At 36.1% G+C, this 25,323-nt stretch overlaps 1 protein-coding gene across 1 annotated transcript in view; it reads right to left on the bottom strand.

The window, feature by feature from the left end:
* The window catches only part of cysu (Curly Su), a 44,287-nt gene extending 29,662 nt beyond the window's left edge, over positions 1 to 14,625 (bottom strand). Inside the window, exons 1-9 of the mRNA XM_071595449.1 lie at positions 14,561 to 14,625; positions 10,924 to 11,094; positions 10,189 to 10,265; positions 9,642 to 9,735; positions 8,533 to 8,724; positions 6,424 to 6,620; positions 5,366 to 5,539; positions 4,770 to 4,848; positions 3,195 to 3,340 (exon numbers count right to left, since the gene is read on the bottom strand). Of these exons, the coding sequence (XP_071451550.1) occupies positions 3,195 to 3,340; positions 4,770 to 4,848; positions 5,366 to 5,539; positions 6,424 to 6,620; positions 8,533 to 8,724; positions 9,642 to 9,735; positions 10,189 to 10,265; positions 10,924 to 11,094; positions 14,561 to 14,625 (1,195 nt within the window). The remainder of the gene's footprint in view (positions 1 to 3,194; positions 3,341 to 4,769; positions 4,849 to 5,365; positions 5,540 to 6,423; positions 6,621 to 8,532; positions 8,725 to 9,641; positions 9,736 to 10,188; positions 10,266 to 10,923; positions 11,095 to 14,560) is intronic.
* Between the last annotated feature and the right edge of the window lie 10,698 nt (positions 14,626 to 25,323).

Below are 25,323 nucleotides of genomic sequence, written 5' to 3'. Positions count from 1 at the left end.
AATACTTCATTTCCCTCCTAATATATCAGGCCTGCGAATTGCTCTAACCAGCCAAAAGCAATTGATAAATGACTTTGTTAACCGTGCCTTCAATTATAGTATTTTGCGTATGTGGATCATTAATGAAAATTGTGCTAAGGGATAAATATGAACTCACGGGTGCGTTGGTGGAAAGATGGTTTTGATAGTATGTAAATGCCTCCAAAGCAAGCGATGACCAAACGGTTTCCTCTCCCGCTCTCAAATAGCAATATTCTGAATAGATTTAGAGACCGCGACAGAAATCCGTTGCTTGAGATTGGGCAATGGCACGACTTACAGTAAATCGACGTTGGAGTTGACTGAACCTATCGATTGTATCGACAAAAATTCGCGTAGCGGTATTTTATCATGGACTTCTATTTATTAACTCTTTTCATCCTGTTCATGAGAATTTGAAATACTGGTATCAACGTAAATCATTGAACCTTTTTACATGCAATCCGATCATCACATTTTTGGCTTATCAGTCTGATGATAAAACAGGCTACATTTACTCTAAGATAAATTACTTCTAATTTGTATCCAAGTTCAACTGAATACAGGATTTTCGCAAGCCTTACTTGGAGTAATTAATATCTTTTCAAGGACACCTGAGACCAGGACATCCGATCAGTGATTTTTGTTTATGAAAATTTCAACTTTACCATCAAATTCTGTAGTACGTGTACATTTTCTTTAATTTAAGAGTGTGTTCGCTCGAAGCCAAAGTGCGTAATACGGACGAGAATGCCGATATGAGATTCAAATCAGCGAGGTCGATGTGGAAAACTTGAAGAAATTAGTGTAAGTCGATTAGTATCGTCGATAAACTATATCATTAATCCGAATAACGAACGACGTTGTGTTATTGGTGGTAATTTAGTTTGTACCAGCTTATTCATCATGTTTGGGTCGGCTCGTTATACACACTCACCACTAACGGCAACAATTGTAACGACTACCTCTACATAATCACTCCTAATAATGACATACATCATCACTGAGCTAATTTATGAGCGGTATAGTGAGTGGTTCTCGATGTGCTTGACATTTTCCTCCGGGCCGAAATATGATTATCCTTTCTGTTTAACCCCCTACGCGCTGTCAATTTTTAATGTATTCTTAAATTAAGCTATTTCTGCGGTCGCTAAATAATTACTACGATGGTGCTTTCGAGGTCATTCAAAGCGTTAGATATTAGTTTGTTTTCCGCAATATAAAAAAATAAAACTTTTGTGGCGTTCACTTAATCATTTGAATGTTCGCAAATGGACGTCAGTTCAAATAAGGGTGCCCGATTCGTTAATAATCGTATTGTTGAAAAGTATACTTTCAAGTCGAAAAGCCTTGGCTGGGAATTATAGAGAAAATATTTAATGACAAATAGAGATTTTTGAAGACATAAAGTAGAAGAAATTTAGAGGATGAATTAACTCCATGAGTTCAAAGTTTTTTCAAAGATCAACACGTATTTTCCAAGCGGACCACGAAAGTAAATGAGTGAAATTAAAAAAAGGATCCTTTAACGGGAAATCAGTTGTTGAAGACTGACAAAGGGGGAAAATTGGTTAAGCTATGATAAGTGAGGAGAAGAATAGGCTTTTTAAACAATATAGGAAATTTATATATATGTGGATATGAAGAGGAATTTATATCATTATAAACTCGGCAATATGTTCTGAAAGTTTCATAGGCCGAGGCAGTGTGTATTAGTTCCACCTAAAAGATACCTCTGACCAAATAGAACGCTAATAATACGCTCTCAACTTAACAGTGCTGTCTAGTTTTTTCCCCGAGATATTGAGTTATAGCATCAAATTAAAAGTTTCCCATTTTCTATCCATTTTGATTACAGCTTGATTCCTTGCCATGCGCCGTTTTTTTTTCTTTTTCAAGCTGTGTGGATTTATTGATAAGATTCAGAACCACAATATATAATTATTGTCTATGATGAATCTCGGAAAACATGATTTTAGCCATTGAATTTTCAAATCAATTTGTATACACAATGGAACAATGATAACATTTATTTTGAAAGGTTTGGTCAAATTAATGTATTAAAGCTCAAGACATAGTTGCAGTAGGTTGAAAACTACGGTGATATTAATCTTTCTTGGTAATTGAAGAATACATTTCGTGCAAAGAATTGTAGAAATTTTGGATTCTGACACCTTTTTAGAGCGTCCTTAGATCACATCTCCCCGAAAACTGTTTCATCCACTCCATTTCTGAGCGTAGGGGAAGGACATTCCTGCCGCGTGAACATATTGATCGAAAAACCGAATTCTTTTAGAACTTATTGCTTGTGCCTTGCAACCTTCCCGTTCCTAGGAATGAATGGCGCATGTAATTTTGTAACGTAGTTCATTGTTGCACGATTCGTGGCGCGATTTTTGGCATTTGAAATCAGTGCAAGGAATTCTCATTATGCTGCTCATTTTTTTTGGGTTGCAAAAATCGAAATATTTTAAGAATAATGAAGTAAACCGATGCTTTAATTGTATGATTGAAGCCAAGGAGGTGTGTAAGGACTAGAATTCGCGGGGGTAATTGTGGGGTGAGATTAAAGTATTCTAGCTTAGCACACCCGAAGTTAATTACGATAAAAGAAAGACTGAATCACATGGGCAAATACATGTGGTTTTTTTTAATTTTGCCATAGAATTAGATAGAAATATACTTTTTGAAGCTGTAGCCGATTGAAATTTCGATGACAAGTCATTTGCCAAGCTAATGACGTTTTTGAACTCCTATTGTTTGTAGACAGGAAGTTGTACGTAATCAATGATCAACGAAAATTTTGAAAATAATTAGTATTGATTTTCTCTATTCACGATGGTGATTCAAATCATTGCTCAATGCGCTCAGAAAAAATTCTCGAAAGTGCAGTAATAAATAATGTTTCCACTATTATTGTTCATAGGCTAAATGTAGATTTCAGAAGAATACGTGTACTTGTTTACAGTGTTTCGAAGCTTGGCTAAATTTACCATTTACTATAATTGTTATTTAGTTTTCATCAGGAGTTTGTCAATTCGTATCGCTAATGATTTACTACAGTAATAAAAAAATGTACTCTTCCACTTGAGACATCTTTTAGAAAGTATTTTAACTCTACGTCTGAAGAAAGGAGGGGGTATTTGTCAGGGGCTAGATAGAGGGTATTTACTTACCGGCTTCAAAACAGTACATCGATCTGTTGGGTCGGGTGCAGCCTTCGTCGGGGATGTCGAGCTTAAGAGGGAGCAAGTCCTTCAGTCCGTATTCTGAGAAAGCTGGATTCATCCTTAGGAGGCCACCATATCCTGCTCTGAGGGACCTTTTGGGAAAAATAAGCAGAGCGACCATTATGGGTTTGAGTCACGTGTTTGTCTGCTCTTCTGAACGCTGATCATACATCAAATAACCTGGACAAGACACGATTGGTTGAGCCATTATCAGGCTACAAAAAGTGAGTGAAAATGTATCGTTGACTCCGATAGAATATTGCATATTTTTGTCGCAATTTCTCTTTATCCAAAATATTGAATTGATAATGAACAAATATTTCGAAATAGTTCTCCGAAGCCTCGAAATAGGACTGTGAAATGGAGAAGGTGTAGTGCACATTGACTAGATTAAACAACACAATCATTTTCATGCTTAAAATGACCCCTTTGTCAAGTGGTAATTGTTGGCAAAGGACGGAAAAAAGGATGGAACATTTTTACCAGCAACGTTTTCCAGTGCTACGAAGTGATCCAAATGATTTCCCTTCCTGATTAACGATATCTTTAGCGCATAACTCTATCAATGTGGATGTTTACTTTTTGGAATTGATAAAAATTAAAGATTTCTTCAGATACTATATTCGTGTCTTGTCTTGACTATTTGGTGTGCTTTTAGCATGAGAAGATGCAAAATAGTTTTAGCGAACAAGGGGACTGATATTCACTGCTTTCGTTATTCCATTTTATTTATCTGTTAAAATGAGTCTCGTATTAGGACGTTGACATTTGGAGTATGTTCATGGAACATCTAGGTTGGCAGTTTTGGTGAGAGAGGTTAACGTTTTCCGTTTATTACCGGATATTAAAGTGTTGCATTCTATGCTTCGACTTGAATCGAGGGAAATTACCATTTTAGGGAAACGAATTAAAATAATTAACGAAAAAAAATAATTTCGTTCACTTCTGAGCATAGTATTCGAAAGGATTTTATTTTGTACTTTAATGACGCAAAAAATTTCGCAAAATGTCTATTTAGGAAATTAGTTTTAGTCAAGGTTACTTATTAAGTACTAAATTTTAATAATGTTAAGCATTTCGCGGTAATTTAGGTAAACAATGCGCTAAATGGCAAACTTATAAAAAAAATAAATTGTTCGAATTTGAGCGGGTCAATGCTCAGTAAATCATCTGGGAAATTCAAATATTGCATTAGTAATGAAGGAATTCCTTAAAGTTAAGCCTGAAAATGTTATATTTAAAATATTGCTGTCAACCAAGGGTGATTGCCTAAATATTTAATAGTTATACAAGAATCACATGACGTATTTGTCATCTTTAGCCTTTTTGTTAACTTTGAAGTTAAATGACCTTTATTAATACCATTTTTCACTGGAAATACCCCCGTGGATATTTTATAATTTAATTTTATTATTTAAAATTTTATAAAAAAGCCCGTGAGTAATTGCAGTTGACGTTTTATGGCGCAGCCATTGCATTCGCTTTTGTTTAAATGTTTTATCTGTTTAATTAATACCTTACCTAGCGAATTTCTCCGACACTCCATATACGGTATTGGCGTCAATAACTCCAGTCAGTGTGTTGAATTGGGAACGGGAACCTGAAAATAATTATAGGAATTGGTGATTTAGAAAATAATTGCAGACGATTACTGTGTTATAAAAAATATTTCCCGATATACTTCGGGCGAGGGCGCTGTGGGATGAAGAATACAATTCAAAAAGAATAGTTTCGTCATTTTTGCTTAAGTAATCGATGGAATAGCTTAACTAGTTTTGGTAATAGTGTACCACCCATACGCTAGAGACTGCACAAAAACTAGGTTGATGAGCTCCGTTTAAACTAAAAAAATGGAAATTAATTATATAATCTTTCTAATTTTCAAAAAATATACTTTTTAGTTTTTATGGTTCACGCGATGTAGAGCGTTAAGAGAATAATCAATTAGAACCTTAAGGGTTTTAGCTCCCTAGTCACATTCATCACGTACAATAAGGCAAGAATCATAACAGTAAAATTTTGAATAAATATGCTTAGGTGCTTTCAGTTCTGTTAATGTAAAATGAATTATTTGTGTGTGGAGTGATTTAATGCTTATTGAATTGCTTTTAACTTACCAAGTCTGCATCCTGGTCTAATAGCTGGGAATCCTCGGACAAAGTCTTGGCACCTAACTCCGTGCTTGTGGTAGAAGTAATCGTCCTGTGGGATTTCAATCTCCAGGCAGTAAGGGTTCTTGAGGTGAGGGGGACGATGGCAGCACTCCTCGGGCTCGTTACGGTTGAGTGGATCTGAGGTGAGGGAAGACTTCCATCAATTTTTCTTTATCTCGAATGAAGAGCCAAATGTCCTGCTCCTTTTTTGTCGTCACCGAGGCTGTTTTGTACCATAGGATAATTTTCATCATTTACTGATGGGAAACTAGAATACCCGTATCTTTTGCCTCGTTCCCTCTTTGGATTACTCAAATTCTGGCCACTTTCTTTTCCGAGCCAAAGACAGTATTTTCTCTGTAATTTCGAGAGTTCAAATTGTGAATACTTCAGTTCGCTTAGCAAATTATTGATAATATTCTTTGTGGTGGTAGAATCAAAAAATTATTTGTTGTTGAAAAATAAAATGTTGATTATATGTTAGAGAAAATATGGAGCCCCTAAGGCTTTATATGGAATACTATATGAATGGAATCACTCGTAATTGCAGACGTAATGCATTTACCTTCCCCGGGATTATTTTATGGTGACCATTTTAAGATCATGGCGTAAGGCCGTTCTTACTTTTACTGTATGAAATTATGCCGACGTTCGTCTTCTCAAACGGACCCAAACTTGATGGTTCTCATTCAAGTTTGACCGGTTTAAGTGTACGAGAAAAAGGCGAAAACATGACCTGAATTATGACAATTTGAATCCGGAAGGCTTTGTTTAATCTTTAAGTTTTATTTCAAGTGTCACATAATATGTGATTGAATTTTTCCACCAGCGAAATATTTACTCATCTCTGCTTGGTTATTGATAAACACTGAAGGTAAACCAAACGATCCACCGCGTAAACAAAGTCCTCCTCCTTGACCTCCAAGGAGAGAAATTCTCGAATCCGATGATGAGGAATTCTCTCGTGAGCGTACTCTCTATTTCTTTCGACCACCTTACACATCTGTTGGCTGCATCCTTACCCAAGGGGGTTGCGGTGAGAGTGTAATCGTGGTCCATGAACTGTCCCCAAGCAACCACCATCACTGTTCCGGCGTGGTCGTGGAATCCTTCATCCGGATGGACGACTCGTGAGACTATTCTGGGAAGCGGGAGCTGGTTGCCGGTCACGCTAATCCTGGGAGCGGTGATGCCGTCAGCATAAAGCGGGCCGACTAACCTGCGGACGGGGTTTTGAATTGTTAGTATTATGGGGGTTGCATCGAGATTGTATGAATATGTCGTTTTGATAAAATTTCTTACATATGCGGTCCTCAGAGCGCTCAAAAAAATGACTATGAGAAAACACAGTCGTACCGTGTTAGTTTTCATAGAAATTCACATCAAATAGTCAAGGTTTCATGCATGAATTTATGGCAGGGGAGAACTTCTACCCTCAGAAGAATTTCGTATTAATGGTACCGAAATAAATGTGCGTAATTATATAAGAGCTGTAATAGATAATTAATAAGAGAGCGGTAACTACCCGTCTTCTTTTAAATGATATACAGTATATCAATATATGGTAAAAAAACAGCTGAAATCGTATAAATTAATTAATTGACGCATCAGGATTATCTCAAAATAAATTTTAGAGCACATTTTAAAAATAAGCAAGTACTTCAAATTGCTTAAAAAATGTATATTCACATTATATCTATTTACAAAATTCGCATGAATGGGGTTACATTGATATCATCACTTTTCCTTAATATATGAACTTAGGTGTCTTGTTGACCCCCAGAGTCATGATCCAACCTCCGTAAGTGGATGTACAATACTTTTATGACACTGTACCAAAATTTGAAGTGCCTGGAAGTAAAGAATAATCAGATTTCACCGCCAGACCTGACCAATATCCCAACGATCACTCAGAGAATCCCTGTATCTCTCCCCGCTTAGATTGTGCAGCATTTCTGCACATATTAATCAAAATTTTCTCCTCAATCATTAATTTGTTGGAACACACTATTTGGTAACAGGGTGTAGTAAAAATCAGATTGCAGGCAGCACTTTTACAGATAAACCTAATTAATCGAAACGGATATAGAGGCAATTTTGCCATTTGAAATTATAGTGTGCATTTAGAAAGAGATAACTAATAACGTATTCACGAAAATGGTTGATTTTAAGACCAATAGTGAATTTAAAAAAAATCAAGTCAAAGTCTAGGTGTACTAATGTAACTACGTGTATGTTCACTTAAAAGAGGAGCTTTTTATGTAATTTTGTTGTGGGGCCAGTTCTTGCGCCCACTCGTTCAAGGGGCTTTTTATTACAGGACAACCTGCAGGTATCATTCAATAATTCCATGTTATTGATTACGTCGTGTTCAATTACACTTTTAATTCTTCCTTGTGATGGCCAGTACAGTTGGTCGAGTAATAATACTAGTCTGATGTTAATGAATTATTATTAGAAGAATTACGACCCTGAAGTGGTTGCAAACGATCCCTGTATGCTTTTGATGCTTAGTGTTATTTTGCTTGCAATTTTCAAGCTTCGGTATGTCTTACATGAACTGCCACCTTTAATTACTGAATCGTGATGTTGGTTTTGTTTTACGCTTTATGAATTTCAATCTTATGCTAAATTTAGAAATTTCAGAAGATATTTCTTCCCCAACAAAATCCCCAAAAAACCCAACAAAAATAGTCGGTTTTATAATTATTATTTATTTTATTTCGTAGTATCTTTCTCAAAAGTACAATCCACTAGTCAGGCTTATTTTTTTGATTTAAACTCTTTGAAGTAAAAATATAATATTTTATGTAAAAATACTTTTAAATAAAAAAGAATTATGGCAAATGATTATTTAACTACTTAGTTTTAATAAACTGTCATAAAATATACGTGTTGGTGCTTTCAAAAATTTTACCGAAAGCAATTGTTCTAGCAGCTTTCACTTCAAAGCTGTGAAACCGCTTTAGTGCACCTTTCTCATTTGCCTGACCATTGTTCATAAAATTATTTCAATTTTTCTTTTTGCTCGCGACAATGCGGCAAGCAAGCAAGCTCGAAACGTTGAGACTATCGTAAACAGGTGAAGAGAAAAATGCTAGGAAAAGTTGTTGCTATATGCATCTCCTCACCTGGTGAAAGGGGTCATCGTGGCGCCCCAAGTGGGATGCAGGAGGTTGGTGCAGAGTCCGTCGTAGCGCCGGTATTTTCCAGGACGGCATTCCACGTTCGACAGGAACGGGGGGCAGACTTCTCTCACGAGTGTCTTTGATGTATCGATCAGAGGAAGTCCTTTCTCGACGTCTTCATAGCTGAGGCCGTACCTGGTTGTAGACGATAAGGTTGAATTCTAAGACCTATGTTCATCCCTGAGGGTACCCAAATTGTGTTCCTTCGAATGCTCCATTGAATTCATTCTTAGCCATCCTAATTGGCGTCTGGTTGATTTATTGAATCCAGTAGAAAGGTAAAGAGGTAATTACGAGGGAAATGTTCACAAAAAGAGGAACGGGAAAGAAATCGGGCAAGTGTAAAATTTATTGTATTTCAGAATATTAATTCGAACATGTTTACAATTTAGTACAGGTTTATTTATTCCACGCCAATACTGGAATACGTTTTGTTTACAAACATTCTCCCAACACAATTTAGACGCATACAAATATGAGAAATATATAAAATTCAATAAACATTAAAATTCATGGCTGTGAAATGGCATTTATTTGAAATATTTTCTTTAAATTGATAAGCTTCGGAAATTGTCAGCACCTTTGCTGATATATTGAAATTATAATAATAGTAATATTCTCGAATATTATTTGGTAGATTCATTCATGTACATTTGAAAATCCCTATACCGGTATGTACAATGATAAGAAATTCATTATTTAATAATAGATATTGCATTACAGCGGCATTTATTTAAAGTCCTTGGTTAAAGTTAATTTATTAAACTCATATCTCTTCAGAAAAATTTAAGATTGGAATACGTAATTCAGACGTTTAAATAAATTGTTTACCAATTAGAATGCATGGATTATTCAATTAAAATTATAGTTAAATGCGATATCTGATTTGTTTGTCTTCGATGGGACCCATTTGAGCACTTATTTGGAGCGAATATATCATATTTAGCTTAAAATTAGGCGCATAATATTTAAATTTTAAGCCTTTCAGCTGAGACCTCAAGAGAAAAGGAAAATTTGGGACATGCATGGTTATGCAGCGGTCAGTAACTTACGTTTTGGCGAGGCTAATGGACATGTCGAGGAGGAGCTCTCCGACCGTGGCAATTTCTTCGGGTTGCCATTCGTGGCTCTTTGACTGGACAACATCTGCAGAATGAGGCAAATTATGATTAGAACGCTACTTTGAAGTACAAGATAGCAATATAGGAGCACTATGTAGATATTGGTAGAGTTAAATATTAATTGTGAACGTTAAAAATTACTCTAAACGACACGCTTAGACTCTCTTAATCAACATCTGGTGCGTAAGGGAAACAATATATTTATTTCCTATTTTTTGTGTGTATCTAGTGGCAACTCAGCATGTCAGATCGAGTCGTTTTATAGTAGTCGTCGAATAGTTAAAATAGAGGAAGTTAATAGCTTGACTCGTATCAGTGTGGACGGATTACTCAGTGCATTCATGTCAGTGACCATTAAAATAGTGGCATGATTGTTTGATTATGATAATAAAATAAAAACAGAAATGAAAATGGACTTTAGTAGTCATAAGCGGCAGTTAACAGTTTAAAAATTGTAATCATATTACTTTTTACTCACGTATTCTTTTCCTTGAAAGGATATATGCCTGGTTGACTGCATCATAGGTGATGCATGTGTGTGGTCCTTCGTAGCCGCTGTGGAAATAATTGAGAGCTTATTAATAGCCGTCGTAAAACAATTCCATCACATTAATACAGGGGTTAGTTTAATTCTATATGGTTGCTCGTATGAATGTAAATTTTATGATTCACTACGGAATCAGTCAAAACTGGTGATAATTCATATATTTTAACAAAGACCAAGGAAAAGTTATATTTTATTGTAATTTGCAGTTAACTGAGAAGTGCTGAACTTTACTACACTGATGAAAAAAAAGTTTTTGAAAGGCTCAGTGACAGTATATTATACATTGATAAATGTTTTTAATAGAAGTTTAAAACAACTTATACACAATACTATTTGTGTTTGCTAATTAGCTATTTGAGGTAGTTAGTATTTTTGATTCTCAACGAGAGGTAAGTATACCTGTAGTTTCCGGAAGTGATTGAGGATATCTTTGCATATTATTAGAGAAGATTAAGTCATTCGGAATTTTTAAATTGACCCGCACGGAGCCTTGTAATAGAAATCTTCTCGGATGTTATCTTTGGGAAAAACCCTTCTCCCCAAGTGAATCAGGGTAACGAACACTTCCAGCCACAGATTTAAAATATGCATGTATATTATATTTTATTTTCTCCGTGGACCTCAAGCGGACTCGCCGTTCGCCCACTCTCTGGTGGCGGTACTTACAGGGATCCGCCCCTGAGGGCGTTGAGACTGTAGTCGAACACGGACGTGCGTCCCGGGGGTCCTTCAAGCAGCAGCGCGCATTCCGTGGCGTGCAGCGCCAAGGGCGAGTATTGGTACGACTTGCAGACGGCAAAGCAGAGCGCTAGCAGCACCGCCGTGGAGAAGTGTGTCCTGTTGAGCGAAGAGTGACACAAAAAAATGATTATTATTTTCCAGGCAGGTCAGAACATGTAGGTTTTTCATTCCGAGATCAGTTCTCACAATTGTGAGTGCATGGAAGTAATTTTTAAGATTGCTTCCCGGTCAAAGAGTGTGTTTATATATATATATATATATATATATATATATATATTATATATATATATTATATATATATATATATATATATATATATATATATATATTATATATATATATATATATATATATATATATATATATATATATATATATATATATATGTATGTATGTATGTATATATACTCGTGTGTGTATATATATATATACATGTATGTATATATATATATGTATGTATGTATATATATATGTATGTATATATATATATATATATATATGTATGTATATATGTATGTATATATGTATGTATATATGTATGTATATATATGTATGTATATATGTATGTATATATATATATGTATATATATATATATATATATATATATATATATATATAAAATTGTGTGTCGTATTGTTCTTCCTATTGTGTCCAGCTTCGAACTCTCGATTAGGATTTTCAGTTTAATAATCTACACAGTTATGTCAGCTTTCATTATTTATTATTTAAATAATATTAGAAAGTTGGCCGCCCATTAAAAGAGGGCTACCTTTGTTGATGTGTGATTAGCGTATTAATTGTATGTAGACTACAAACAATGAGGAAGCTCTAAACAGCATAGCTGGGAAAAGGAAAAATTCCTGGCTAATAGTTGCTTATAACTCAAACTATATTCGATGGAATCTTTTGAGAGGGTTGTATATATGTTAAATTAATCATAAAGTGACGTTATATGTGATCAGATTAGCCAAGTGACTCTTGATTGGTGTTAGACCTAACTGATCTCATTGTGCAAAAATCTCGAAGGAGCTTTATTAGGACCCTTCTTTGTACTTCGACTAGACACTTCTTATACATTCAAACTTATTATAAAATACTTATAAGATTCTTGAATACGTAGCTGAATGCGCGGTTGATCTAATAAGTAGATGATATAGTACTAAGTTTATTGATTTCGCTTTTAACTGTTTGGAATAGCGATATTAATTCACTACCATACATTTGTATTTTATTTAAAGATCTTGAAAACTCAGTGTTTATAAATTAACGTGGAAGCATTAGATGTATATTTTCCCCATGCTAATGCATGCTTCACAGGCTATATGAACGCTGAATTAGGTATGGCGACTGTAGGTTAAGGAAAATAAATAGGCATTAATGAAGTTATAAAAAAAGGGAAGCGAAGACAAAGCGAAACATTTCACTTTCTTAAAGGTTTTGTTTTTGCATTAGCATATTTCAACATCCTGAAGGTATTTCCACGGTCGTTTATAAACAATTAGTGTTACTCCGATTACGTGGACCATTTAAATCATTTTCCAGAATTAATTCCAATTTTTTCCATCTGTTCGTCTTGGCCATTCCGTCCTTCGAAGAGAACTTAGCAACATGTTGGCAATATATTTGCAATTAAGTAGGTTTTTAGGTTTGATCTATTCTTATTAGTGTTTCAAGGAATGGTTGTGTCCATATTCTTTCGGTTAGGAGTGCGAATTACACTCATGCATTTGTATAGAATCAAAAGATACACCAGCCTGAATTTAATGAGGCCAAATTTCGTTTGAAACAAATGTGAGCGCGAAGCTTGTGCTTGTTTTGCTGATTGGATAGTAAAATACAAATTTCATGGAAACGTTTTGAGTTTTTAAATGAAAATCTTTGCTTCCATTCATGGGACAAAACGTGATTTCTCTCGCAAACTACCGGAAATGGAGGTCATCGTCTTTCCGAGAAGCTCGCCCTCCGCCCTAACAATGAGAACTGTGTAGGCGTTTCAGTAGCCATCCGCACGTCTTGAAGAGGCGTTTCACCAAACATTTCAGGAATCCGTAACGGAATACCGTAGGAGTGTTGGAATTTTTTGGCGCCAAAACTATCTCATTGTTTAACGCAAAGTTACGAGGAAGGCCTGGTTCTGGAGGTTTGAGACACATTCCGAGTATAATTTCTCAGGCAATAAGAAATTTCCTTTTGTTACCATTCCTGCATTGAGCATGCAATTCTTATTTCAACACCGACACTGAGTCTGCCGTTTATTTTGCGTAAATGTCCGATTAACTTCATGACGTACACAGTTTTAAGCTTGATGATATGAATTTTATGTAACTGTAAAGGAAGATTAGAGCAAGGATGATCTTAGATTCAGAAATCAAGGGATTTTTAAGCTTTCATCGAAGAAGTAAATCTCTCATTCCGACAAAGGTTTGTAAACATTCATTTAATCATCCTGCTTAAACACTATTTTGAATAATTAAATCGCTTGTACCTCCGCAAATGTACCTCGCTTTTTTGACGGTTAATCTAATCCCAGCACGAAGACAAAGTTGATATTTGTTTAAATTGGTAGCAAAGTTTTGTACACATCTTTAAAATTGATTGGGTAGGATTCAAAAGATATTTCTGAGGTGTTTTTTAATGTTTCTTTTTTTCCGTAAGCTCTCGCGTAATCTTGGATGAGGTCGTACAATATGAAAACAAATTTATAGCTCATTTGATCCGTGCGTGTCCTAGATGAATGATCGAACATTCCTAAACATCTTGAGATGTAACGCGTAATGGTTACTGTATAGCTGTTGTAAGGAAATTCTATCTTTCGCTTCGGTTATTTCGATGATGCATGCATTCAATATTTACATCGCTATTCTTGCAGCGAGAATAAAGAAAACCCTACAAGGATACTAGTCTACAGGCGGAGTGTGAAATGAGAAAATTATACGCGCATTTCTTTACCTAAGGCCTTTGCAGCTGTGCTGTCATCACTTCTTGTCAAGGAGAGAATATGTAAAAGGCGGAAGGGAGACGAACGGGCATGTTTCGGCCGGCATGTGCGATTTGCGATGCCTAAGGTTACGATGTGGTAGTTATCACTCAGAAGGAATTCTCCCCCCCGGGGTGCGGTAACCTCTCGACTCCACTGATACCGTAGTAATTTACTTCGACGGTTCATACGAGTGTTGAGGCCAACCGAGCCACGTCTGTCATGTAGTACACGTGCATTCAGTCCATAGCGCCCTGCTACGGTTTTATACCAAAAAAAATCTGGGTGAGTTGTGAGTTTGAAGACGAACCATCCATGTCTGTATATTAGAGCAATAAATTTTGACTAGGAAAGATTTTAGGAGGCAAGGGGTTTTTTTTTGCTACATTCATGCACGTGAACTTCCAAATTGTTAATCATACTAGACCTAACGCGGAAGAAGAAATCTGAGCGAGGTTGACATACTCATTGATTTGTTAAAGTATTCTGGGAATATCAAAAACCGAATATGTCCAAGCCCTTCAATATCGAATTACGCCTCATTACTTGATGTGTATTTCGTTTCAAAGGATTGTTTTACTTACAAAATGACATTGGTGCTCCCCTTTGGATTTTCTTCCGGGTATAATTTAACTGGACTTACAGTCATGAGAGAACCACTCTAATTTCATTCGAGGAAGTGGTAACGAGAGAGGAGAGATTCCTGTTGTCATTGGATCTCAGCGCCCCAAATATTATACACACGAGTAGCAACGCCGCGTAGACAGTTTCCCTTCATTATCATCGGGTGCATGGCCTCCTTTATGGCCCCAAAGGAAAACTCAGTAGCTCTTTGGCAGAAAAATATGATTGTGTTTTTGTCCGTCTTGATTTTTCTTATCTGAACACTGGAACTAGATGTTCTATGACACTTGGGAGTCCAATATCATGTATGTTTGCTGTTCAGCGGTTTATTAATGTGGCGGAAGATGAGAGTGCGGATTGGGTGCTGGAGGGAAAGGGAGAGATGGATAGAAAGTAGCGGTCCGAGTAGATTGATTTTTAAATACTTATTTCACTACGTCATCATTCTGTTGTTGGTATTCTTCTTGGAGTGGCTTTACTGTTACAGAATTTCTGGGTTATCTCACTTGAAGCATTGATTTTCTGTTCAAGTAGAATGTGTTCATAAGACAAATATAGAACTACTTTAAAACGTGCTGAAAAATATTTTCCAAGAGTTTGCAACGTTCATGAATGCGAATATTCTTCATAGAAATGATTGAATTGTTAGTAGTGTTGGGATGTGCCCCGTAAAGGAAATTTATCCAAAATTCATGACTGAAAACCATTTTTGTTCTCTTAGGGAGACATTAAGCATGGAACAACACCGCTTAGCTATTAATTAAAAACATGAGAATGCCAAAATTTTAAAACGAGTCTTGTACGCATATTCAGATTGCATTGGTAATATTTGCATTGCTTTTATATGTGATCTTTTTTCTCATAAAGTGGAGCCAGTGTGTGTAGCATGCTAAGTTTAGGAAAGCTTTCATTGTTATTTTATCAATACTTGTTTGAAACTAGCGTCGGAACTCATGCTCTCAAACTATCGTCATGATATATATATATATATATATATATATATATATATATATATATATATATATATATATATATATATAGTTTCTCAAAGAGTAATGTAATGGAAACATAACAAGCACGAGTATATAAAATTTATCATATTTTAAATGCTTACGCCAAATGAATATATAAATTTAGCCGCATACCACGGCCTATCCAGAGGTATATTACCACCATAATCCCATTATCTGAGCCCCTATTACTGTACGTCATTATTGGAATTATCCATCCCCAATGAACCTTTTATTCAAGGTTTATCACTTTTAATACAACTAGTTATTATGTTTGCGAGTAAAATAATTATACCTCTGAATTAAGGTCTTCATAGGGTTTTGTATTTTATGGTTCTTAGATATATCTTCACTCCAGTTCATCATCTCATTGTAATTACTTCACCGTATGCATGATTGACTGGTGTACTGATATTCTAGGAAGTAGTAATCGGCGGAAGTGAACGTTTGAACTAATATTAATAAGCTGGTCCATGTGAACAATATAAGAACATTTTTAATAACTAATGAGTATGCCTGCATATTTTCCTTGCGTGATTCGGTGCTCTTTCCAATAGATTACTCCAAAAAGGACGGTATTTTACGATTTCTTGAAACGGAAGTTAACTAAATAGCTAATCGGAAATCGAAATTCCAGCGAAGGATAACTTAGAAAATGATAAAGGGGAAAAACGGCGTTTTCGATTTTTTTTAAAATCGTCGTTTAATTGGTCGGCGATCCCCTCGGGGGAAAATTTCCCCTTTCTCATTGGTCCCTCCTCCCGTGGGCCTCCACCACTTCTCCCGGGCTAGTCTGCGTTTTCATTTCGGGCGCCACAGACAAGGGTGGGAGGGGGAAAGAAGGGGTGAGAGCTGTAGGGAGAGGAGAGAGAAAGAAAGGGGAGTGAGTGGTGGGATGCGAGGAAGGGAGGAGGAAGGTAGGCGGTCATTGGTGAGGTCAGTCTCCGTCTTTCCTTCCCGATATGTGGGTCAGTGGAACTCTTTGACACCAGGAGGCGTTAATATCTCGTCCTTGAATCGTCTCATTCCTTCCTCGCTCTTCCTCTCCCGTGGCACGGGCCAGCATTACCGTTTCCCCCCAAGGTAGTTTTGCATACGTCTAAGCCTCCTCCGACCCGTCCGCGGAAACGGTACGTCCATTGCCCGTTCATTTCCTTCAAGCTACCGCATCTGCGTCCACCTACGCCAGTGATTTATGGCTTCGGATGGAGAATTTAGATTGAGCATTATCGCTTAAAATGTGTGTTGACGACGGTTGAAAGGATAACCTACCGAGCTAACCGTGACCATTTTATTTTATATGCTGAGCATTCACGAAGAAGTTTTAATTCATTTCTTAGATTATGGCCCTTAATGATTGAATAAACGATTGCTCTAAAATATTTTGAATGAATGCCAGAGGATGACTTGCTTCTTTTGTCACGGCTGCCATAAAAAATACCATTTTCACTGTGGCTCCCCGGAATAAGTACATTATTTTGGATATACTTTTGGATTTTGATTTCTAAGAACATTTTATACCGAATATTCCTTTCCCTGTTCATTCTTTAAGTGCTCATAATAAGGAGCTCTGTGTGAAAATCACGAATGATGTAGAGATAACTATGTTATCTGGCAAATGTACGTGTAGGTAATGGCCACGTCAGTAATGAATCGTCTCGGTATTATAAAAAATGTTAATGGAATCGCTGATGAATGAATGAATGAACTAAATGACCTAAATGAATTAGTTTACACAACATGAAATGGAAAACAGGGAAGAAATAATTGTTCGGATACAAAAGATTATGTTGATGGGAGACTCATTAAACCTCACTTTAACGTGTTATTTCAATCTTATTATCGAAGATAGGATGGTATCATAACTTCCCGTACCTCGGTGGGGTCCTATATTTACGCCATAAGAAAGAAAATACATCATTTAGCCATTAATTAAGACTACTAGATGGGGAAAATTTCCTCTCTAGTTGCCAAATTTATGTAGGCATTCAGCTCTAATTGTGGACGTAGATAATAAGCCTACGCCTACAATTTTTGGGCTGAAAACCATGCGATATATTTATACTATTAGAGTCCATATTACGACTGGAAGATCTGCTTAATTTGTTTCACTGTAAGATAAGAAATAAGCAAAAAGCGAAATCGCTTGTACATGTGTCGTATATCTATATATTCTCCCATTTTGAGTGAATTATTGTACTTGATTCAACAACACATTTTCCTTAGCATTTTTCATGTAATTTCCGTGATGCTCTTTCAGTGGAGAGGTATACTTTGAATGTAAAAAGTAGTATGGATAAGCTACGATGAGTTTTAGGAGAGTGCGAATCCACAGCCGGTCACTGTTATGGCAACGGCGTGTTCCACATAAATTACAACCGACTCTTCCCCGACTCCGTGTGACGTCACCATTCGATAACTTGACTTGAATGATTGCACCGTCCTCATTTCCCGCGCTTTCTTTCTGTTGCCATGCGAATCCTGTGTTAATTGTCCATGGTTGCCAATTTTTGGGCTGAAAACCATGCGATGTGACTTCCCGACACTTTGGATTCCTTCTTATGACTGTGGAATTACTATCACGGTGTCATATGAGGATAATTTGGATAAAGAAATACGGCGTAGTAATTAATTGAAATCAAATTAAGTCAAATTAAAATTGAGGTTTTATATCTGGCAATGTCCTAAACGAGTGAAACCGGTCGTGTGACATCAATAAAAAAGGTGCTTGTGGAATTTTATAAAGTTAAGTTCTCACGTGGTTAATATTTGATCAGCGATGTTTTACTATCAATCGATTTTCATTGGGATGCTAATGAATAGGATGGCCTGCTATAAAACTTGACGGTATTTTTTTGAGAGAATTCAAAAATCGCACTGAAACTCACATCTGGTGGGTTTTTTTTCATTCATTTTAACCATTGAATCTTTTTTTATATCATTCTCACGTCAAGCTTTATAACTTATTATTTTGAAGCACCCATGTCTAATTTTTGGAAATTCCCGAATTTTCCGAATTCCCGAATTCGGAAAAATTCCGGAATAGCCTGTCTAGTTATGAAATTTCTTTTGGTTATACGGCCGTAAATGAACCGTTGTGTCAGTTGACGCGAACAATGTGATGTAAAATTCACTGTTGCGGCATCTCCCGCAGTTTCTTTGGAATATTCAGCTAATGCCGTTTTGAAACGTGAGTCGACGGTCCTAGATTTGAGATATTCCGATTTTCGAGTGCGAAATTCCGTCACTTCGCGGGGGGGTGTGGTGAATTAATTGTAGACACCTAAACACTTCGGTGTTATTATAGTATAGAAAAAAATGACCATATGCAAAACTGTAACTTCCTTAATTTAGGGCCCAAGGCTTGAAATCGTTTGTCGCACCGAAACGAAGCAATTTTATCGATATGGTGGCGTAAAGTGCATCAGTTCCTCTGTTGACGGAAAAGTGCGAATCTGGAAAATATTTCAGTCACGAAAATATTACAACAAACGTATTAATTCCCTCCAAAACTGAAAAAAAATGTTCTTGTGTTGGATAATTTCGAATATTAATTTCCTTTTAGAAGCATCTGAGGACATGATGATAAACTTTATTAGTCAGTGATTATTGTACTATTGTACTTATTAAAATATTGTTCTGTATGTAATGTGGACGGCGTAAGAAGCTGTTTTGCAAAAGTTAATGAGGTATTAACGGTACGCGATTTTGTACGATACATGAAATTGAAGAGTGCGTGATTATGGATGGAGTGCGGCGATGGACGGTTTTATGTATGGTGTGAGCCTTGCCCATGTTTGATGGTAAAGGTGCGGTTGGTAATCTTTAAATGTCATTGAATATAAGAGCATTTTGTACAATATGTTTTCTTCTTGTGTATGCATGTATGTGCATTGTAAGGGTGACCGTTGACCAGACTTGACCGTAGCCACCAGGACAATTGCCTAATTGCAACGAGATTTATATAATAATACGCTAATTAATGACTGAAGAAATCGCGTGCTAGATCTTTTTGGTAATCATTGTTTGAAGTCTCTGCAAAGACAAACATCGCAGACTTTTACTCCGGACTGTTTTTGATACCGCTAATTTGGAGTTATCATTTTTTCTATGGTTTAAGTGATTCTGGAGACTGCTGTACCACTCTCAGAATTAAAGCTGTACCCAAGATTAAATAAACGCTAATTTATTGGTCCCAAAAAATATATTTTCGAGGGATTTGCGGGATTTGCCTTGCAAAAATTCTTTAAATGGGAAAACGTCTCGAAATTAACCAAGTTTTCCATGTCAACGGGAACGACTATTTTTATTCGAAGTGCAACAAAAGATTCGAGTCTTACCTTTTATGCTTTGGCGAACTCAATCGGGATTACCTTAGGTTCACTTTACGCCTTCGATACTTTAATGTATATTATTATCATAACTTTTCACGAGACTTGAAACAGTCTCCCGGCTACGGTTTCGTCCCGTCTCACCAATAAGTGAGTGCCCCGCTCTCGGTCGTGTTTTGGATTTTCGACATCAGTCTTGCCTCGAATCTCTCGGTAACTCTATTTATAACGGAATGCATTCTTGAGCAGTGGGATGAGTATTAGAAACTGCTGACTTCAAAGTGAATTGAGTGAGGCAAATACCTTCGGGCGAAAAAAACTGAAGAGAAAGTCATAAACACGCTTCAATGCCGTCAGTTCTTTGAAGCCAACGCGTAAATGCATCGAATTATTTGCGGATAAACTTGGATATTTTAAACGATAGAGAGACTCGTTTGTGATCACGTCGACTCAAGAAATCAAACTTTTGAGTCTAGAAATGACACACCATTGGCATGCTCCATGGTGGACTCCAATGGGGAAAGGTTGGCTTTCCCATATTTTAACATTGAAATGTCAATATTTAACATGAATAGCACGAGACCTGAAGTAAATATCGTTCATGGCGGTTTACAATATTATGAAGTATTTGGGTATAAACATTTCATTTAATGGGAAAAAAGTCGATGTTAAGTTTAGGAAAAATATTTGTCATGCAATTTAAAAAAAAATATTGCGTCAAAAGCAGAAAGATATGGAAATTTTATTCCTGTTATATTAGCTCCTGAGAAGTCTCTCTAAAAATGTCTCAATTTCATTTAGAAGGTATAATTAAAATGGCATGTTCAAACAAATTTCAATCAATCTTATACAGGCATTCGTCCAGTGTTACGTTTATCATTTGCACCATGTTGTCGGATATGAACGCAATAAGCAACTCCCTTATGACATAACTTAATTTTATTTGTATGTATGTGTGTGTATATATATATATATATATATATATATATATATAAACACAGATGTAGATTTTTAGACCATAGAGACACAATGAAAGGACACTCATAATAAGTTATTTGACGTTTCGACGGCTGAGCCGTCGAAACGTCAAATAACTTATGAGTGTCCTTTCATTGTGTCTCTATGGTCTAAAAATCTAAATCTGTGTTTTTATATGTTTGTGCGTCGCCTAAGAGCGTTCCATTTCGAAGATATATATATTTCTATATTTCTATATATATATAATTTTTTTTCTTTTCGATGTGCAAATCTGTGCTAAATGAATGTATGTCTGTCTATATGTGTACATATGAAGGTAGCTATAAATTTAATGCCTAATATAATATGTATACGACAATGGGTTATATGGAAAAAGGGACCGTTAGGTCTGAATTTAGCCCAAATAAAGGCATCTATCTATCTTAATTTTACATGCATGGTGACGCCCTTTCAAAGCTTGCGTTTGATCTCGATCCGTTTCATTTTCATTTTTAACCGCTGTCGTAAAGATATATTTATGCCCATCTCTCAGGCCAGGGGTACGAAAGTTAAGTTGGTAATTATCGACCCACGGAAGCTTTATTTGGGAATAGAAATATCTTATACTGAATTTGAGCCTGCTTTACACATTCCAAAACAAGAATGAAAGGAAAATTGAACGAGTCCTGTACGGAAGCGTAGGTTTCATCCTATCCAACTCTCTGGAGCAGAATCACGACTATGAGGAGGTTTTCACGTAAGAATCTTTGATGAGAACAGTTACAACATTGCCCACTACAGCACGACATTAAATGAAATAGCCAATTATTCGTTGTTAATATGTTCGAATCAGTCTGGTATGTCTGTTAATACCAATTTTGCATTAATAAGCATCGAAATTCGATGAGGATAGAATTTCTCAATGATGGTGACTGGTAGTGCCTCTGTTGTACTGACCAATAGGTATTAAAGGGTCGCTTAGAGTTTCGTAATTGGATTCTGATAGGTCAATGCCATCTAATAGCATTCTATATCGAGCAGCCTCCTAGCTGAGAATTTGGATGAGGGCTGAACCATATGGATTAAAGTTGAGCGTGATGACGAATGTTGCATACTTTAATTGTAAGTTTTTTATGCTAGAATGTAAGATAGAAATTCGGGTTTTCACACGATTGATTGTCAAGAGAAACGATAAAGAGAAAAGAGGTTTTACATGGTAGATTTAATGGAATTTACTTGCAGTGGCGCAGTCGAGTCGGAGAACTGATCAAAGGGCAGTTGAAGGAGAATTGGAAATAGCGAATGCTTGCGCAGATGGACCTTTCGAAATTCCTTCCGTCTCGTATCCCAACGATCGATCGAAGACAGAATGAACGAGCAGCAACGTGACTTCATTGTATACGCACTAATAATATCGCACATCAAGGAATTTTTACCATGACGAATACATAGGTAAAAAAGAGGTCACATTTATAGTCTATTCATCGAATAGTCTTTACTTTTACGACTGTCCTTGAATAGAGCGGAGCTCTTGTGCGATCGGAATTTGGAGCTTACAACCAATTTATGGAAAATTCATATTTTCCCGAGCTGAATATTGGGAAGGAAGTAATGAAATCAAATTTCAGACGACTTTGGCTGATATAACATCGAATTAAAAGAAAAAATCGTTTACTTATCTTCAGATTATGACCCATGTTAATATTTCATCTATTCGAATCAAAATATTGAATGATCGCATTAGTTTGGAGGCTGATAAGCTTAAAACTCCCATGGATTCATTTTAATTCAAATGCATGGGTGCACTATGACTTACTGAGCAATAAGTCATATCGTTAACAAAGCTCATGACTTGAAGTTAAATCTTGATGCAAGGGAAATTGATAACAGAAAATTGGGAATACAGTCTTGGAAAATATTCAGAAACTTGAATCAATGCCGACATTGACAGCGGATATGCCAGACGAATCACCAATGGGCGAAAAACTTTTTTATATGGTCGATCCGTATTTAAAATCATTGAAATGAAGTAGTAAAAGGGGCACTAGAGTTAATTTTTCGTAATCATAAAAGTATCTCATACCTTGAAGTGCTACGTATACTTATCATATATAATGTTCGTAGGAAAGTTCCTTGCGTGGATTTTTAATCGCATTGTATTGAGAGATTAACCAAATATTGGTAGCAATTTTTTTTCAATTTTTGTCTTTGTAATCACTGCACAGGATTTTTATGCACAAAATGTATCTAATTATCACATAAATGAATGAGCACAAAATCCTATGTACTTACTGGTAAAGATTACACGTATATCTACATGTATACGTCCTTCTCGTTATTCTCACTTTGAAATGAAATCTAGTAAAGCAACGTAACGTATAGTAAAAGGCAGCTATGACTTTTATTGGAGCTAACTTATGGTCAACTCCATGTATGAGTCAAAGTTGAAAACTTGCCACTCCCCTGAGGTCTGAAAATAAATATCAGCTGACCAAAATTAAATCACAAGAGCGTAGAAAAGGCAATGAGAAAAAATTATCAGTAATCTGCCAGAAAATCAGACAAAAAAATTGTGAGGGCTTTTGTCTTTGTGTGTGCTCCGAGTACATAAAATTTTATTTCCAAAAGGTCCATTCACGCTGGAGAGTTGTTCACAATACGGCACGATAACTTTATTATCTTGTGTGATCATTTGGACCATAAAAAAGCAGAGCTTGATCGCATAGAAGCTAAAAGAAATAGCTATAACAAAACATAAGTCTGGAATGAAAATGATTTATTAAAATGTGAAAGTCAGCCTTGTGCTAGAGTTTTTTTTAACCTAAATAAGCTTTTTTTATTGCTTCTATCGAATGTTTTTTTAAAATCTATGAATGCCATCTGTGTGGAAAAGTGTTATCGGCACGAGAGCAGACATACTAAATTAATTTTTTTAAAGCTATTGAAACGTTGACTTCTGTCAGATAAGCGGGTGAAAATGCCGGCGGCATCGTGTGGAAGCAAAAAAAATACTCGTAATAATACAATCGCGACCTGCATTCTAAGGTCGGCGGAGTTTTTTTTTGCCTCTATAAATTCGGACGCGAGGGATTTATGCATACGGATGTTGACAAAAAATGCATCCCGGCACTCACGAATTTGATCTATTTCTCGGAAATAATCACGTGCTTTCTCTCATTCACCCGCAGAAATAACCATTCGATCTCATTCTTCCTAGGTCCTCTCAATTTTTCCAAGGAGAAAAAAACCCTCGGCTCGCATCTGACGCAAATTGTTCAACTGTAATTGGGGCGTGCTTCTGGAAATTATGACGTAATTCGACGTGCGCATAGTAGAAGAAAACGGAGCAGAAAAAGAGATTGAGTGTAAAAGATTGCCATTCTCTGCGCCCGCGTGGCCGATGTTTTCCTTTTGCACAGATCTGACAGACGCAAGCACAGATTATTTAGCCGTAATTATGGATAACTTGGAGGTCTCCGATAAAGAAAGGCGGTCTCTCAGCTAATAATTCCCAAGTTTCGCAATTCATGAATATTTCGTTGTTATAATTCGAGTTCAAAGCAAATAACTTTTGAGTTGAACGTGAATGAAAACCTATATACAGTATTATCCCGAAACTCAAAATAAACCAAGGAAGTAGAGTCAAGGTTTAGCGAAGTTTTCGGCAACAGGTATTGTATCTTTTTGCACTTATACTACTTCAAGCTTCCATATTCTGTATTTGATTTGTGTTTGACGGTGTCTTAGTGTATTATCAAGGTATCCTTAATTTAGAGCTCTTTAAGTACTATAAAACTTATGCTCTCATCTCATTTTATACTAAAATCACACTCAAATCAATTTTTCCTGTACCATGTACAAGAAGGCTAGTTGATGTCTAATTATTTCTGATGCAAAAAATATTTTGTAGCTTTCTACATCAAGTGTTAATTCCATGAGAAGTCTTCGTAAGTATAGGATTGAAATTGAAATCTAGAGTTACTAAATTAGTCCTGGTGCCCTGAACTCAAAGATTGGTGAACTTTTATTTCTTCATAGCAGAGAATTGGAAACATTTCGTTTCTCTCAATTTTCAAATTATATGTAGTTTAGCGAGGATATTTACAACGTCTCTAATTTCAACTTTGGCTGTATTACACCTATTCGTGTATAATCCGATGATTGCAGAAGAATGTATTGGCGGAGTTCTAGTAACCCACGAGATACCAAGAAACTGCGGGAGATGCCACGACAGAAACATTTGACGGAGTCATCCGCTAATATGCATTACAATGCAACAATTTCAGAGTGTAAAAATAATCCGCCTTGATTCAGGTCAACGTGAATGATTCTTACACTTTGAAATTGTAGCATTGTTACCACTGAGATGTCAAACCAGACTTGTAAATTCTTGAAAATTGGCAATATATATGCAAATAATGCCCT

Source organism: Hetaerina americana, unplaced genomic scaffold (genome assembly GCF_022747635.1).
Source record: "Hetaerina americana unplaced genomic scaffold, ioHetAmer1.1.p SCAF_7, whole genome shotgun sequence".
NCBI classification, from domain to species: Eukaryota; Metazoa; Arthropoda; class Insecta; order Odonata; family Calopterygidae; genus Hetaerina; species Hetaerina americana.
The sequence above is the reverse complement of the archived record's forward strand: the minus strand, read 5'-3'. Positions and strand labels throughout refer to the sequence as shown.